General features: G+C 37.6%; 1 protein-coding gene across 1 annotated transcript; it reads right to left on the bottom strand.

The window, feature by feature from the left end:
• Positions 1 to 688: 688 nt before the first annotated feature.
• Positions 689 to 15,580, bottom strand: hpdb (4-hydroxyphenylpyruvate dioxygenase b). The gene is made up of 13 exons (XM_062998189.1): positions 15,557 to 15,580; positions 8,541 to 8,603; positions 7,413 to 7,517; positions 5,111 to 5,153; positions 4,851 to 4,933; positions 4,620 to 4,709; positions 4,166 to 4,269; positions 3,995 to 4,072; positions 3,387 to 3,549; positions 2,799 to 2,870; positions 2,365 to 2,487; positions 1,744 to 1,860; positions 689 to 1,341 (listed from the first exon to the last, which is right to left on the bottom strand). The coding sequence occupies exons 1-13, from the start codon at positions 15,578 to 15,580 to the stop codon at positions 1,231 to 1,233; spliced, it is 1,176 nt and encodes a 391-aa protein (XP_062854259.1). The 3' UTR covers positions 689 to 1,230.
• Positions 15,581 to 17,513: the final 1,933 nt, after the last annotated feature.

Genomic DNA, 17,513 nt, shown 5'->3' on the forward strand with positions numbered 1-17,513 from the left:
TTGGGAGTAGGGTGGCTGGAGTAGGGTGGCTGCGGTGAGGGCTGGGTAAGTAGCTTAGATGTTTGTCTGTTGTATGATTGTATGTGTGTATGAATGGGTGTCTGTTCCTAAACCACTGAGTGAACTGCCAAAGGCAGCTGTCACAATACTGAAAGTTCCTAGGTGAAATATATGTTAGTGTTTTTACTTTATATTGTAAGGTTATGTAGGCTATTTAATAATTTTAAAATGACATATAAACATATTCCACTGGTTATCTTTTCACAATGTTAGGATCCGTCTCCAATCAATTGTTGATATGGAATAAATCAACGGCCCCACATGTTCAATTCATTGTTACGTCCTTGACTTTACGTTTTGAGCCAACTCCCGGTCAACAGTTGTGTATTCTTAGTGGCTCATCATTTAAATGTCTATTTCTCTGGCTATTCATGCATTTTCTCTAACTGCATTGTCCTGGTAAGGCACACGGTGGGCCTGGAGCCAGCTGGAAACACTTACTTTACTCTCTTATTCTGGAACTCTGGAACTCGCAAATTTCTTTTTGCTTAAACTGTGTTAGTTTAATTGTTAGGTTTGACAAGGGAGAGGAGAGGTGGCACAGACAATATAGCTGCAAATAAATAATGATACATGTTTATGCTTTTTAAAAATAACATAATTTTTATTGTGTTTCAAGTGACAGCAATAGTACAGGAGCAAGAACAGTTTTAAAACAAGGTGATAATGCCACTGCAGTGAAAGCATCATAAACATGCTATAAACATGCTTAGTAAAAGATGTTGAAAGAATAGTTCAAGTTAAGCATCAGCAAAACTTTGTAAATAAAACAAAATCACTTTTTAGAGTAATGAGGTTCCCTGCAGCTTTGGGATTGTAAACATTTGGGACACCAAATCCCTTGAGGTATTTAACACCCACACTGATAACATGTTTTGGTGGATCTTGTATGAATGCTGTAAGAAAAACAATTAATACTGCAAGAGTTTTCATGCACATTGATTTTGCTTTGGTGTGTATTTGATTTACTTTCTCATGATAGCATGATTATTTTTCATAATCTGCTAACTCTACTGTTTACAAAACCTGGTAATAGCCAGTTATAGGGATACAAAAATGCAGAACATATGGCATCACTCTGTTAAGATCACAGCTTTAATATGCAAAGTTTGAAAAAAGGAAATTAAAATGAGTGTATAAAATGTTTTGTATTTGAGCATAATGCCTGATTCAGAGTTTCTCAGCTGTGCCATTAGGTGTGAGGATGGTGAGGTTTCCTCTGGCGTGCTGGTCCGCCTCGATTGCCTCAAACAGAGACTTGAAGTTTCCAGCTCCAAAACCCTGTAACCAATAACACAGCATGACACACAATTTAACTTAAATTTTGGTCATTTTAGCAGTAAATTTTAATTGATTATTATTAGTCTTTGGTTAAACACATGTAGTCATATTTTAGCCATTCTGTTTCAGTCTAGATTTATAGGAGAAAAACGACAACAATGTAGCCTCATGCTACTTTGTGTTGTGTGGTACTGCACTACGCCGGGAAAGGATCGTGACCAGGATAAAGAAGCTATAAAACCTGACATAAATAAAATTTTTTATAAATTTTTATTAACCATTTTATCCTGTTCAGGACTGAAGCAGGAACACTGGATACAAGGTCACGGGGATTCAGCGACTCCCTTAGACCTAGCCAATCATGTCTGCAACAGCTGCAACAGTGACTTTGTGATGTCTTACCTGGTGATTGTGCCTCTGAATAACTTCGAGAAACACAGTCGGTCGATCCTGAACTGGTTTGGTGAAGATCTGAAGAAGGTATCCATTGTCATCATAATCAACCAAAATGTTCAGCTCCTAAATAAACAAATGCAGATCGTTATTTGTTGCATTGTGTGGATGCTGATCAAATCCTAAATCCTTTGATCTTTATTGGACATCTCATTAAAACAAATGATATTCAGATAGAGTGACCTCTATGTGATCTATTCTGTGGAAATGTGTGACCATTTAGTCAAAGCATTTAAAAGCATCAATTTAAAGCTGGTCAGTCGGGCTGAGGTCAGGGCTCTGTGAAGGCCACTGGAGTTTCTTAAAATTTGAGCTTTTCTTTATGTCTTTATAGAGCTCGCTTTGTGCACAGGGGCACAGTCATGCTGGAACAGGAAAGGACCTTCCCCAAACTGTTGATGCAAAGTTGGAAGCTTATAATTTCCTTTATAGAATTGACTTCTTATACCGGTTAGCAACTGTTCTAGCTGAAACACATGAATTTAATCTTTTGTCCATATAGAGTATGTTAGTATATTTGTTTATATTTGTCTGAATAAAACATATGCCTAACAGGGATTGAGATCTGACCTCCAGGGTGCTCATGTCCTCAGTGATTTTGACTTTGGAGAGCTTTAGTTTCTCTCTGAGCTGCTGGTAGTAGACATCTGGGACAGCCATGAACTCCATGCCACGCTCCTTCAGATTACGGATCTAAACACAAGCACAAACATTTCTTAGGTCAATGTTTTTGGCACCAGGAAGCTAATTAAATTGTATTTTTAGATCTTGTCTATAGTAATATTATACCATAATACTGTAAAATGATTAGTTCATGTACAAATTGTAGTAAAGGCTGCTTTATGCTTTCAAAAAGCAAGAAGATGTAAGTTTGGTGAGGTGGCTTGGGTCAAGGCAGTTTGAAAAAGTTTAATAAAAAGGAGTGATATTTTGTATATTTCATGTCCTAGCTATCTTTTTAGGAGTGAAGTCTATTCCTGCATGTCCTTGTGTTGTTCACTCACAGCGTCAATAATGTTTGAAGTGTTCATGGCAATGTGCTGGACTCCTGCACCACCATAGTACTCCACGTACTCCTGAACACACAGGCAAAAGTGTTAACTATTGATGGTAACAAATTACTACTGATGTGATGTTATAAAAAATGTGTGTTTGTAAATGGAAGATAACAGTATTAAACAAATAATACCAAAAAGCTTTACATTCCGATTCATTTGAAACAGGTACAATATAGTTACATAAAGAAGGCATGAAGAGCAACTGTTAAAACATTTAGTGGCATCACAGTGACAGGAGGTGATGTGGCTGGATGTGACGAGAGAAAAGTCATCAATGTGACACCAAAAGTTTACTTTTATCTTAAAGCAAATATGTAGCAAAGTGATATGGCCACAGCCAATCAGAGTCAAGCACAGAGGAACTTGCCTTCTCTCTACCAGAGAAACAATCAGAAATGCCCACTAGTTAAGAGCCAAAATTGATATAGATGATATATAAATATGATGAAATATTATGATCAGATGCTACTTCTGAATCTAAATGACATAATAACAGTATGTACAGTATGTTCTGTTTGGGTCCAGTGTGCTTGCCTGAATCTGTGATTTGCGTTTTCCCATGGCAGGTTCATTGATGGGCATTTTTACTGTCTCCTCGTAGTTGGCAACCACGATGGATCGCAAGGCACTGAACTCTGTCTGCAACTGTTTATCATCCACCGACCAGAACCGGTGAAACAGCAGGTTCTTCTGGTACCTGCAAATACATTAAGGATGTGTTCTCTGTACCGGTAAGTCTCAGTAAAGGAGGTTTAGGTCTGTAATTATAAGTCCACCAAAAAGAAGTATAATCTTTGTATGTGTGTCATTGTATGGGTCCATGCCTATTTTGTTTGGGATTAAAAGTAAATAGTGCTGAACAAGAAATACATTCAGCACAATACTACATCTGAACACTGTATCAAACAAAGCATGAGAAACAGCTTGAATAATAATATAGTGTCTGTTTTGTTTTAAATATGTTATATATTCTGTCACACTTACTGCATTGAGATGAGCATTGGCATTTTCTAAGCTAGAGATAGAAACATATTGGTATAAAGATATGTAAACACAGCTCCTAAAAACAGTCCTAAGTGGCCACAATAATGTAGAAAGTAAGGCAATGACTGTTTGTGAGATATACAGCTGTAGTTCCTCACCATTCCACCACAGGCACCATCTCATCAACCGGCTGGTTTCCAACCACGTGATCAATGAAATCCAGATGCCCGCTTGGTCTGTGAGGAAAATAAAAACCAGTTTGAAATACTTTCTACTACAAAACAGACTTGAAAGTGCAGTATCTAATGTTCTTTATACTTTTCACTTACAGCCGAGCCAGAAGAGGATCGTGGAAGAGTGGGGCATGGAATCCTGGGAGGAAAAGTCCTGAATATCCATTTCTTTCCACCAGTGTGTGAGTTGTGTCTCCATACTAAATAAATATAAGAAATGTCTCAGGCTATAGCAATACATGTTTCACTGAAAGAGTCACTATCACAGCGCAGTATACACTCACGAATTAGGAAAACTCATTTTTACATTGGGACAATTTAGTGCAGCCAGTCAGCAGTACTGCAAGTTTTTAGAAAGTGGCAAGAAGCTGAAGTACCTGGAGGAAAACCATACAGACAAAGAAAGAACACACACAACCCCTTATATACCCTGGTCAGGTCCCCAGGGCACAACTCTACCATCTGCACCATTGTGCCACCCACTAAATAAATGTAACTACCTTTAAACTAACCTGTGTTTTTGTTCAGGAAGCTATAAAGCCGTACATACCGTCTGCAGCACAGCAACTTTCACACTGCCAAACTTGTCTTCCAGGACCTGAGGTTCCTTAACTATAACAGCACCTCGCTCCCTGGCTTTCTGTGCAACCACACACAAACAAGGACATTTAGACACACTGATTCTGCCATTCTGGGATGAACAAGTTTTATAGTAACATGCAGAGCATAAATACAATAACAATCATGTTCAACAGAAATACGTCTAGCATGTTATATTTACTTGCACCAAGAAGTCACAGTCCTCTACAGTGAAAGCAACATCTTTAACTCCATCTCCGTGTTTAACCAGGTGAGCCCCCATCTCTGCTCAGATAAAACAGTAGAGTCAATTTCACAACCGAAAGCCTGAAAATGGAAAGGTTTGTTGCTAACAAGAACTACACAATGTGTTAAATAACAAAGAGAAGCAAAACCAAATGTTACACAGTGTGTGACTACAAGTAACCGTATAATATAATAAAACATTGACATTTTTCTGACCTTTGTTATTAGGATTCAGCGCAGAGGAGAAGACATAAATAATCTTTAATTAAAAAAGAGAAAAGAACAAAGACATTACTCTGTTTTTTTTAACTGAATATGTGCTATTTAACATTTAATCATGTTATTAATATCATGTTTTGTATTACTGCATCTTTACTTTGACATTATTCTTACAAACAGGCAGGTAAATTACAGGTATTAGATATACTGCTTGTCTGGAGCATTTGTTTTTTTAATTTTACAGCTGGCTGCTTTGAAAATAATGTGATTATCTATAAAAGCTTGCAATTTTATGAGCCTATATTAAAAACAGATGTGTCTGTTTAATACTGTGGTAAATTAAATAAATGAGTATTGACACCTGCACACTTTTAACATGGGATTAATGGAAATACAGTGTATCACAAAAGTGAGTACACCCCTCACATTTCTGCAGATATTTAAGTATATCTTTTCATGGGACAACACTGACAAAATGACACATTGACACAATGAAAAGTAGTCTGTGTGCAGCTTATATAACAGTGTAAATTTATTCTTCCCTCAAAATAACTCAATATACAGCCATTAATGTCTAAACCACCGGCAACAAAAGTGAGTACACCCCTTAGTGAAAGTTCCTGAAGTGTCAATATTTTGTGTGGCCACCATTATTTCCCAGAACTGCCTTAACTCTCCTGGGCATGGAGTTTACCAGAGCTTCACAGGTTGCCACTGGAATGCTTTTCCACTCCTCCATGACGACATCACGGAGCTGGCGGATATTCGAGACTTTGCGCTCCTCCACCTTCCGCTTGAGGATGCCCCAAAGATGTTCTATTGGGTTTAGGTCTGGAGACATGCTTGGCCAGTCCATCACCTTTACCCTCAGCCTCTTCAATAAAGCAGTGGTCGTCTTAGAGGTGTGTTTGGGGTCATTATCATGCTGGAACACTGCCCTGCGACCCAGTTTCCGGAGGGAGGGGATCATGCTCTGCTTCAGTATTTCACAGTACATATTGGAGTTCATGTGTCCCTCAATGAAATGTAACTCCCCAACACCTGCTGCACTCATGCAGCCCCAGACCATGGCATTCCCACCACCATGCTTGACTGTAGGCATGACACACTAATCTTTGTACTCCTCACCTGATTGCCGCCACACATGCTTGAGACCATCTGAACCAAACAAATTAATCTTGGTCTCATCAGACCATAGGACATGGTTCCAGTAATCCATGTCCTTTGTTGACATGTCTTCAGCAAACTGTTTGCGGGCTTTCTTGTGTAGAGACTTCAGAAGAGGCTTCCTTCTGGGGTGACAGCCATGCAGACCAATTTGATGTAGTGTGCGGCGTATGGTCTGAGCACTGACAGGCTGACCCCCCACCTTTTCAATCTCTGCAGCAATGCTGACAGCACTCCTGCGCCTATCTTTCAAAGACAGCAGTTGGATGTGACGCTGAGCACGTGCACTCAGCTTCTTTGGACGACCAACGCGAGGTCTGTTCTGAGTGGACCCTGCTCTTTTAAAACGCTGGATGATCTTGGCCACTGTGCTGCAGCTCAGTTTCAGGGTGTTGGCAATCTTCTTGTAGCCTTGGCCATCTTCATGTAGCGCAACAATTCGTCTTTTAAGATCCTCAGAGAGTTCTTTGCCATGAGGTGCCATGTTGGAACTTTCAGTGACCAGTATGAGAGAGTGTGAGAGCTGTACTACTAAATTGAACACACCTGCTCCCTATGCACACCTGAGACCTAGTAACACTAACGAGTCACATGACATTTTGGAGGGAAAATGACAAGCAGTGCTCAATTTGGACATTTAGGGGTGTAGTCTCTTAGGGGTGTACTCACTTTTGTTGCCGGTGGTTTAGACATTAATGGCTGTATATTGAGTTATTTTGAGGGAAGAATAAATTTACACTGTTATATAAGCTGCACACAGACTACTTTTCATTGTGTCAAAGTGTCATTTTGTCAGTGTTGTCCCATGAAAAGATATACTTAAATATCTGCAGAAATGTGAGGGGTGTACTCACTTTTGTGATACACTGTAGTTTAAAAAGTAAAATTATATTGGTATGTTCAGACTGCTGGACAAATTCAATTTATTTCTCAAATCCAATTTCAAGTTTTTGTACTGCCAATAGGATTTGTCTGTCTCAATGGTTGTTACATTAGTGTAAGCTTTCAGATTGTCTGCTATGGTAATAATGCAGGTAAAAAGGCCAAAGTCTTAATGTGGCAGTGGTGGGACCTGAAACCACCTGATTACTAGTCCAGTTAAACAGTTTAACAGCAATATTAGTATACATACCTTTCCCTGTTTGACCACGTGGGACACCACATCACGGCTGCCCGTCTCAAGCCCCCTGTACGCCAGCGGCTCAAAACCAAGCTTATTGCAGTAATAGGAGGCCGCCTAAAGTAAAAAATGAATTAGATTAGATCCAGAATTCACATCTAGTTATAGAGGATATTTAACATACTTTATAGAGGAAGTTTAACATACTGGAATCAAGTGCATTTTACATACACCTGTATGGTCAATATAATCTAAGGATTTTAATAGCTTCTGCAAATGTTTTTGTCAGTGACTACATAGTAAAATAGGAAAATTATCCTTTTTCTGGTGTATTGGCTGGTGAAGAAAATCCTATGATGCCATTTGCTTTTGTGTCATGGAACAGGTGTTTCTTTCCAACGTTGGAATGAAAAACCAGGCTGTTACCTTATGCTGATAGAATATTTGTCTGGATGATTAGATGTGATCCAAAATCACAAAAAAAAATCCTAAAAAACATAGTCCTATTATAATAGCACAAAGGAGACACCGTTATACATTATATAACTTTCTACACCACTAACCTATCAATACAATAGTAGTGTTAGGATTCGAAATGTAGTACTGAAAGCTCACAAATAGACATGAAAATGCTGCTTTTACTAGAGTATCTATTGTCAAATCTTTTTACTAAGTCATGTGTACAACTATATCAATGTGATAAAATAAGTTAACAAAAACCACACATCTTATTCTTATGACAAAATCATCATATACACTGTACTTTATGTATATTTGTATCCTGTATTTTTAGTCATTTTACTCCTATAGTAGAACATTCACGATAAAACTAGCAGAAGAGCAGATGTTTCTGTATCAGTAATAGATAATCCTTTATTAGTCCCACAATGTAATGGTAACGATTGTAAGAAGGGCGTAACCATGTGGCCACAAAACATTACGACTGGAGAAAAACTTCAACATGGATCCAATTAGTGAGAGGATGGAGATAATTTTCTTCATCTGGTTTACACACTCCCCTCTCAAGAACCAATAGCATCGTTCAACACAGAAACTCCTCCAAGGTTTATCGAGTTCACCGAGTCAGGATAAAGAAAAACAATACCTGAGTATAAAGTTCTGAGAAAAAGAAAGCTTTACCTGTTTGGCATTGCCAACCCAGAAAGTGAGATGGTCGAAGCAGAGGAACTTGCCCAGGTCGTGCTGATGGAAAAAAAAACATGAAATGAGTAAAAGAGTCAAATAAAGTAAATCTTGTGTGCAGTAGAACATTCAGTAGATGTCTGACAAGGATTAAATTATGGTTGAATATTTAAAGCACATACCTTTTCACCTTTGTCTGTGTAAGTAGTCTAGCAATAAAAGGAAAATAACACAGCTGCTATTTTTATTCAGCATGTTTAAGAGTGTAATTAAACACGAATTCATTTAAAGAAAAAGTAAACTTACCATGTTGATGTTCTTTAGCTCCTGTGCTCAAGATGCAGTATTTGGTCTGTCTGAATTTAAATAGCAGGGGGGTCTGTGGCCCTCCTCACACCGGGGCGGGTCAGATGCAGGAGTTATGTAATACAGCTTTACAACAACACTACTACACATAATGTCTTCATTTAAATAATAAATAATAGCAATACTAGCACGACAATGGATACAAATATATTTTCCTGCATTTTAAATACTTATCACATCATTGCAACAAATGCGATGGAATTAATGCTTACTTACTACAGGTCAAAAATTTGAATGCACCAACTTACAGAGGGTTTTTTCCTCTTTATGTTCAATATTTTCTGCATTTACACTAATAACAAACATTATTTATTTTATTTATTTATTAGGATTTTACACTTTGGTTACATTCATGACAGGAACGGCAGTTACTGGTTACACAAGATTAATCAGTTCACAAGTTTAATGTCAAACATAGTCATGGACAATTTTGTATCTCCAATTCACCTCACTTGCACATCTTTGGACTGTGGGAGGAAACCGGAGCTCCAGGAGGAAACTCACACAGACACGGGGAGAACATGCAAACTCTACACAGAAAGGACCTGGACCGCTTCACCTGGGGATCAAACCCAGGACCTTCTTGCTGTGAGGCGACAGTGCTACCCACCGAGCCACCAGTGCCAAGACATCAAAATTATACATATGAATAATTAACTTAATCATAAAGTCACTAAAAAGGTGGTAGCTGCATAGGGCAGTGGTAGCTCAGTGGTTAAGGTACTGGACTAGTAATCAGAATGTTGCCATCATGTTCAGTCATAATTGTAAGTTGCTTTGAATAAAAGCGTCTGCTGAATGATGAAAATGTAAACTTGCCTGGACAACAGCTTTGCAAAATATTCTTTTATCACCTACAATGAATTTTCAACACTTTTAACTCTATTCAACACTTGTCCTTTTTTACCTTCACGCAATCAGGTAAAATTTAATTTTTACTTTAATGAGGTGTGTCCAGACTATTAGCATACATGCAGCAATGTTAACACACTTAAAATACAGGAAAATTACAAATAACATCTATGACAATGTGGAATAAAATAAGTATATTTAAAAATTGTAGGGTGACATGTTGGCAGAGCTGGTTGGTGGAGATGGTGGCACACAACATGAATCCTAGTGACCTTCTGAGCATCGCTGGTCAATAAAAGTAAGCACTTTTTTGCCGTGTGTACTCAGTGTTAGTGCCGCTCAGCTTGAGAATCCTAAAACCTGACACTGATTCTCTACCTTTATTTAGCGGCACACTAAAATAGTAAAATGCTGTCAAAAGTTTTTCTCCGAACACACTGTTTTGTCCTCCCCCTTCCAAAATGCAGAATGTGTGTCAACAGTTTAAGGAAGGCCTTTTTTTGTTCCTGCATGTCCAAGCCCCATGTTCACAAAATGAGGTCCATAAAGACACGGTTTTACAAATTTGATGTGGAGGAATTCTAATGGCTAGCACAGAGCCTTGAACTAAACCACATAGAACATTTTTGGAATGAATTTAAAAATGTGAGCCAGGTCCTCTCGTTTAATATCCATTAACGTCCACAGGCATGCTGAAAAAAAGGGAGAGGTATTACAGCTGTGAAGGTGAGGGCGACTTCATATTACTTCCAAGGTTCAAAGTTTATTTGTCATATACAGATCATACATGGTATAACTTGCAGTGAAATGCTTTTACAACTGCCTGGTCACATTAGTACCTAAGAACAAAGGTAAAGAGCAAATGTAATGTACAAAATAGAAAGTGAAGTAACGTGTTAGTGACAAAACTTTTTAACATACAGATATGTTGTGAGTCTTTTCTATGGAAGTAAATCTGTCTCATCAGATTTTGAATTTAAAAGCCTTTGAATTTTGATTACTGAACTTTAAGCCTTTGAATTTTGATTACTGAACTTTTTTGCCTCAGAATTCAACCCACACATTTTACAATAACTCATTTTCACTTTCATTTTTTGATGTTAACAAATTCAAAATCAAAAATTCAAGTTTATAAAATTCAAATAATATATATTCAGGTTGCTCAAATTCGATAGGTCAAATTCAGATCACAAAATTCAGATTAAAAAATTCAGACTAAACATCCGGGACACGCAGGATGAGCAATCGATTCCAGAGCCGTAGAGAGAACAGAGTAGCGACACTCCCATAGAGAACCGCTGTGACGGGGGCGGGACATTTCTCTGCACAGCTCCGGGTGGAGCTCTGTTCATTTCCACTACTGAGCAGCATTTTCAGCTGTATGTTGCTTTGTTTTAAAGAAATAATGAATTTGATGTCATTAATATACTTAATACTGTTATTGTTTAGCATTTGCTCAGCACTAAATGTTACATGTTTATCTTATTTAATAGGTATAACTGAATTTAGCTCATTCAGTTAAGCTTAATTAATGCCACTAGAGTCTTTTCACCTTAAAATGAGGTGATTAATCAAGAGTCTTGTTACAGAAATGATAATAAAACATTAGAGCCATAATAAATCATGCTACTTTTACTTTCACACTTAAGTACATTTGAAGGTAAATACTTTAGTACTTTTACTCAGTGAAGTGGAGGTAAAGAGTATTTTACTTTTACTACTACTTTTACTGGAGTAATATTTTACCTTGGATATCTCTACTTTAACTCAACTACATGGTTTGTGTACCTTGTCCACCACTTACATTAGACAAAATGAACTAGTGCATATTATTATGAATTAATTCATGTATTACATGTAGGAATGAATTATTAATCACTCATGAAATAAGAGATGAATGAAGCTATTTCATGTACCTGCACAATAATGTTAAAGGTACGGTAGTGTGTTTATAAATCTGTTCATTCAGTGCAGGTAAACATTATGAATCCAGCCACATGGCTCAGTGTTTAACCAAAATGATGATTATTATTATTATTATGAATCCTCAGGAAAGTGAAGGGAGATTATAGTTTATGCAAAAAAAAAAGAAAGAAAAAAAGCTCTTTAATCTCTGTACTGTATATTGTTTATACTACTTAATGATATGGCATTATTTAATGTATGCTAATATAATGTACTGTGTGTTAACAAGAACGATCTATTCATTATAAGTCATTATAAACATCAATCTTTCACTTCATATACCAAATGCAGTAAATGTAAAGGCAGTTGAAAATACCCAGAAATTGTACAAATGTTTATTATTTAGTGTTTAATACTTCATTCACTGCTGCTTGTCCCATCCCAGCTAGCCTTGTAATTGTGGCCCACTTCCGGCGCAGCTGGGCCGGAATAGCCCCCAAAACACTGCGATACCATTTATTTCCCGTTTTCTTCTCCTTTCACATCCTCATAGATAAAATAATACATTTATTCTACAGATTAACTACAGATTAACTACAGATTGTGCAGCAGAAAGTATTTTATTAAGATAATTGCAGCAAGTATAATAATAATAATAATAATAATCAGAATATTAAAAATAAGACAAATTATAAAAGTGAAACAAAATGACAACTATATTAATATTATATATAGAAAATAACATATAATTGCATATAAGAATGATAATTATCAAAGTGAACAATATTGTAAATATACATACTATACTACGCATACACAATACTACTAAACATACTACTACTACAACTACATCTACTAATACAGCCTACATACATACCATAAATATTTTACACACACACACACACACACACATATATATATATATATATATACAGTGGTGGAAATAAGTATTTTATATTATTAATTATTATTATTAAGTATTTAATACACTATTGAATGAGCTTTAATTATTTTGCAGCTGTTGGCTAATGCAAGAAACTGTTTACCTTTTAGCTAACGTTACCTGAAGTGTATTAGTTCAGACTACCAGTTAACCTGAAACTCAATAGATAACATTACCTAACAGTTTCCATTTCCAAATTGCTCTCTATCTTAATCCAAAACTCATTAATAGACTTTCTGCTTACATTTTGCTAAGTAAAATGTTAAGATTCAACGTTAATTTACCAAACACGAACAAATAATTAGTCCTCTTTTTTAACGGCTCGCATCGCACTGTTGCTATGGTGACGTTGTTCCGCGTCTCTACGAGCACCAGCCAAACCCAGCTGTGGTAACAACTGGACCGGATCTGGCTACACTGATTCTGGCCGATTCTGACACTCGGCCGACTGTGCCGATAGAAAAGAGGGAGCTGGACCAGATGATTGTGCTAGCTGGGATATGAGAACATGACAGCGCGGGGTTTTTTGAAACTATTGGATGGATACATAAACCACGTGACCGTGTGGCGGCGAGAACAAGGATTGTCGCAACTCTCTCTATCTACGGCTCTGATCGATTCTGTCTCAAATCGAACCGACACCCAGCCAATCAAGTTACACTCCAGCGATCAAGTGACAACGAAGCGGCTTCGTTTACAGCAGAGCCGTAGAGAGAGAGAGTTGCGACACTTCTTGTTCTCGCGGTCACGTGGTTTATGTACCCCTCCAGTAGTTCCAAACAAACCCGGCGCTGTCATGGGACAAGCAGCAGTGAGTGAAATATTAAAAGGCAAATAATAAAATATTGTACAATTTCTGGGTATTTTCACCTGCCTTTACATTTACTGCATCTGCTTTAATGTCAGTTTGGTATATGAAGTGGAAGATTTTTATAATGACTTAATAGGTTGTTCTTGTTAACACACAGTACATTATATTAGCATACATTACATAATGTGATATCATTAAGTAGTATAAACAATATACAGTACAGAGATTAAAGAGCTTTTTTTCTTTCTTTTTTTTTGCATAAACTATAATCTCCCTTCACTTTCCTGAGGATTCATAATAATAATAATAATCATCATTTTGGTTAAACACTGAGCCATGTGGCTGGATTCATAATGTTTACCTGCACTGAATGAACAGATTTATAAACACACTACCGTACCTTTAACATTATTGTGCAGGTACATGAAATAGCTTCATTCATCTCTTATTTCATGAGTGATTAATAATTCATTCCTACATGTAATACATGAATTAATTCATAATAATATGCACTAGTTCATTTTGTCTAATGTAAGTGGTGGACAAGGTACACAAACCATGTAGTTGAGTTAAAGTAGAGATATCCAAGGTAAAATATTACTCCAGTAAAAGTAGTAGTAAAAGTAAAATACTCTTTACCTCCACTTCACTGAGTAAAAGTACTAAAGTATTTACCTTCAAATGTACTTAAGTGTGAAAGTAAAAGTAGCATGATTTATTATGGCTCTAATGTTTTATTATCATTTCTGTAACAAGACTCTTGATTAATCACCTCATTTTAAGGTGAAAAGACTCTAGTGGCATTAATTAAGCTTAACTGAATGAGCTAAATTCAGTTATACCTATTAAATAAGATAAACATGTAACATTTAGTGCTGAGCAAATGCTAAACAATAACAGTATTAAGTATATTAATGACATCAAATTCATTATTTCTTTAAAACAAAGCAACATACAGCTGAAAATGCTGCTCAGTAGTGGAAATGAACAGAGCTCCACCCGGAGCTGTGCAGAGAAATGTCCCGCCCCCGTCACAGCGGTTCTCTATGGGAGTGTCGCTACTCTGTTCTCTCTACGGCTCTGGAATCGATTGCTCATCCTGCGTGTCCCGGATGTTTAGTCTGAATTTTTTAATCTGAATTTTGTGATCTGAATTTGACCTATCGAATTTGAGCAACCTGAATATATATTATTTGAATTTTATAAACTTGAATTTTTGATTTTGAATTTGTTAACATCAAAAAATGAAAGTGAAAATGAGTTATTGTAAAATGTGTGGGTTGAATTCTGAGGCAAAAAAGTTCAGTAATCAAAATTCAAAGGCTTAAAGTTCAGTAATCAAAATTCAAAGGCTTTTAAATTTCAAAATCTGATGAGACAGATTTACTTCCATACTTTTCTGGGCTGTTTTATTTTACTGAATGGAGGGAACACACTGCAAAATGCACTACAGCTTCTAATTAACAGACTAGAAGATTCTATACAAAATACTCTCAGTATAAAATAACAGTTTCCTTCCTAACCTTGGCAAGAGACCACTATTTCATGTACTTCAAACAATAATAGGAAATAATAAGAAAAAATAAGAAAAAGATCAAGATATCTGAGTTGTCTGGGTTTTTTTTGGCTTGTAGGGTATCAACGTTTTTCTTAGAAAGCCATTTTTATGGTGGTCCAAAATGTGGAACATATGGAGCGCAGACAGAGGAGGCACAGCTGCTCTGGCCTCTGATTGGCTGGCTGCATTTTCTGCTCTGGTTCCACATGCCAGACAAATTGCAATAAATTTAAGTTATGCAAGTATGAGTTCTGCTGCACTTAAAAATAAAAATAAAACACATATACATATTTGTGTACATATTTGTGGCCGTGTGCTTTGGTGTAACATATGATTGTATAATAACCTTTTGTCATGAACTGAATTTCACAAAAAGTGCAAAGTCATCCTGAACCAGCTACAATGATCTCGGCTTGGTTCCACATTTGTAAAACACTCATGGCAGAATCTCTATATGTGAAGCCCATACTGTCTTCATCTCTCTGGTATACTACCACCATCACCTTACCCCATCACCACACATATACACACACATTTCTTTCTCCTCCTATGTGCTGATATCCCCAGGTGTGTTTCACCCTCAGCAGAAAGCCTGTGTGCATCTTGGGACTTCATTATAAATGTACTCACCTTGCAATGCTGTAACAGATGACAAATGAATCAGATCATACACTAATGAGCTTAGTTACACCCTGAATAAGGACATAACACCCTTAATATAAAAAAGTCTGTCTTTAGGGAGTAATAACACTTATACAGTGACCCGTGGGCAAAGCTGGTACAGTTCAGTTCTAAGGTTTACATAAACGAGTTTACACAGAAAGAAGCTCATGTTCTTGTAAGTTCCCTTGATAAGCAACAAGCATTAAGGTGTCATTTTTAGATGGTAGTTGTTGAATTACACATTACTATCTACACATCTTCTCTTAGTAAAAGGTAACGTTTGGGTTTCATCACAAATCTGGCAGTAAGACCACTGTACTTGTAAGCCAATATTAAAACCCTGCTGTTTTTGTTTCAGATGATTCTATTGTGATCTAATATATAAGCATTAGTATTTTGTCTAATGTTTTTGTCAATGGTAAAATAACAGTAATACTTTGTATAGATGTAGAAAAATAAAATGTTACCAATGCTCAAAATAACCAGCTACAGTGCTGTGGAAAAGTATTTGCCCTACCGATTTCTTCTATTTTTGCATTTTTGTCACACTTACAGTGTATCACAAAAGTAAGTACACCCCTCACATTTCTGCAAATATTTCATTATATCTTTTCATGGGACAACACTATAGACATGAAACTTGGATATAACTTAGAGTAGTCAGTGTACAGCTTGTATAGCAGTGTAGATTTACTGTCTTCTGAAAATAACTCAACACACAGCCATTAATGTATAAATAGCTGGCAACATAAGTAAGTACACCCCACAGTGAACATGTCCAAATTGTGCCCAAATGTGTCGTTGTCCCTCCCTGGTGTCATGTGTCAAGGTCCCAGGTGTAAATGGGGAGCAGGGCTGTTAAATTTGGTGTTTTGGGTACAATTCTCTCATACTGGCCACTGGATATTCAACATGGCACCTCATGGCAAAGAACTCTCTGAGGATGTGAGAAATAGAATTGTTGCTCTCCACAAAGATGGCCTGGGCTATAAGAAGATTGCTAACACCCTGAAACTGAGCTACAGCACGGTGGCCAAGGTCATACAGCGGTTTTCCAGGACAGGTTCCACTCGGAACAGGCTTCGCCAGGGTCGACCAAAGAAGTTGAGTCCACGTGTTCGGCGTCATATCCAGAGGTTGGCTTTAAAAAATAGACACATGAGTGCTGCCAGCATTGCTGCAGAGGTTGAAGACGTGGGAGGTCAGCCTGTCAGTGCTCAGACCATACGCCGCACACTGCATCAACTCAGTCTGCATGGTCGTCATCCCAGAAGGAAGCTGACGCACAAGAAAGCCCGCAAACAGTTTGCTGAAGACAAGCAGTCCAAGAACATGGATTACTGGAATGCCCTGTGGTCTGACGAGACCAAGATAAACTTGTTTGGCTCAGATGGTGTCCAGCTTGTGTGGCGGCGCCCTGGTGAGAAGTACCAAGACAACTGTATCTTGCCTACAGTCAAGCATGGTGGTGGTAGCATCATGGTCTTGGGCTGCATGAGTGTTGCTGGCACTGGGGAGCTGCAGTTCATTGAGGGAAACATGAATTCCAACATGTACTGTGACATTCTGAAACAGAGCATGATCCCCTCCCTTCGAAAACTGGGCCTCATGGCAGTTTTCCAACAGGATAACGACCCCAAACACAACCTCCAAGATGACAACTGCCTTGCTGAGGAAGCTGAAGGTAAAGGTGATGGACTAAACCCAATTGAGCACCTGTGGCGCATCCTCAAGTGGAAGGTGGAGGAGTTCAAGGTGTCTAACATCCACCAGCTCCGTGATGTCATCATGGAGGAGTGGAAGAGGATTCCAGTAGCAACCTGTGCAGCTCTGGTGAACTCCATGCCCAGGAGGGTTAAGGCAGTGCTGGAT

Source organism: Trichomycterus rosablanca, chromosome 7, assembly GCF_030014385.1.
Source record: "Trichomycterus rosablanca isolate fTriRos1 chromosome 7, fTriRos1.hap1, whole genome shotgun sequence".
NCBI classification, from domain to species: domain Eukaryota; kingdom Metazoa; phylum Chordata; class Actinopteri; order Siluriformes; family Trichomycteridae; genus Trichomycterus; species Trichomycterus rosablanca.

Bases quoted from the DNA above. Each gene is read 5' to 3' on its own strand.
- hpdb (XM_062998189.1), bottom strand. From the start codon at position 15,580: ATGCACACAGGCTTTCTGCTGAGG. The intron at 4,710-4,850 runs GTAAATATAACA...GTGGTTGCACAG, and splicing joins ACTGTGACTTCTTGGTGCAA to AAAGCCAGGGAGCGAGGTGC. The intron at 3,550-3,994 runs GTGAGGAACTAC...ATGTATTTGCAG, and splicing joins ATGGTGCCTGTGGTGGAATG to GTACCAGAAGAACCTGCTGT.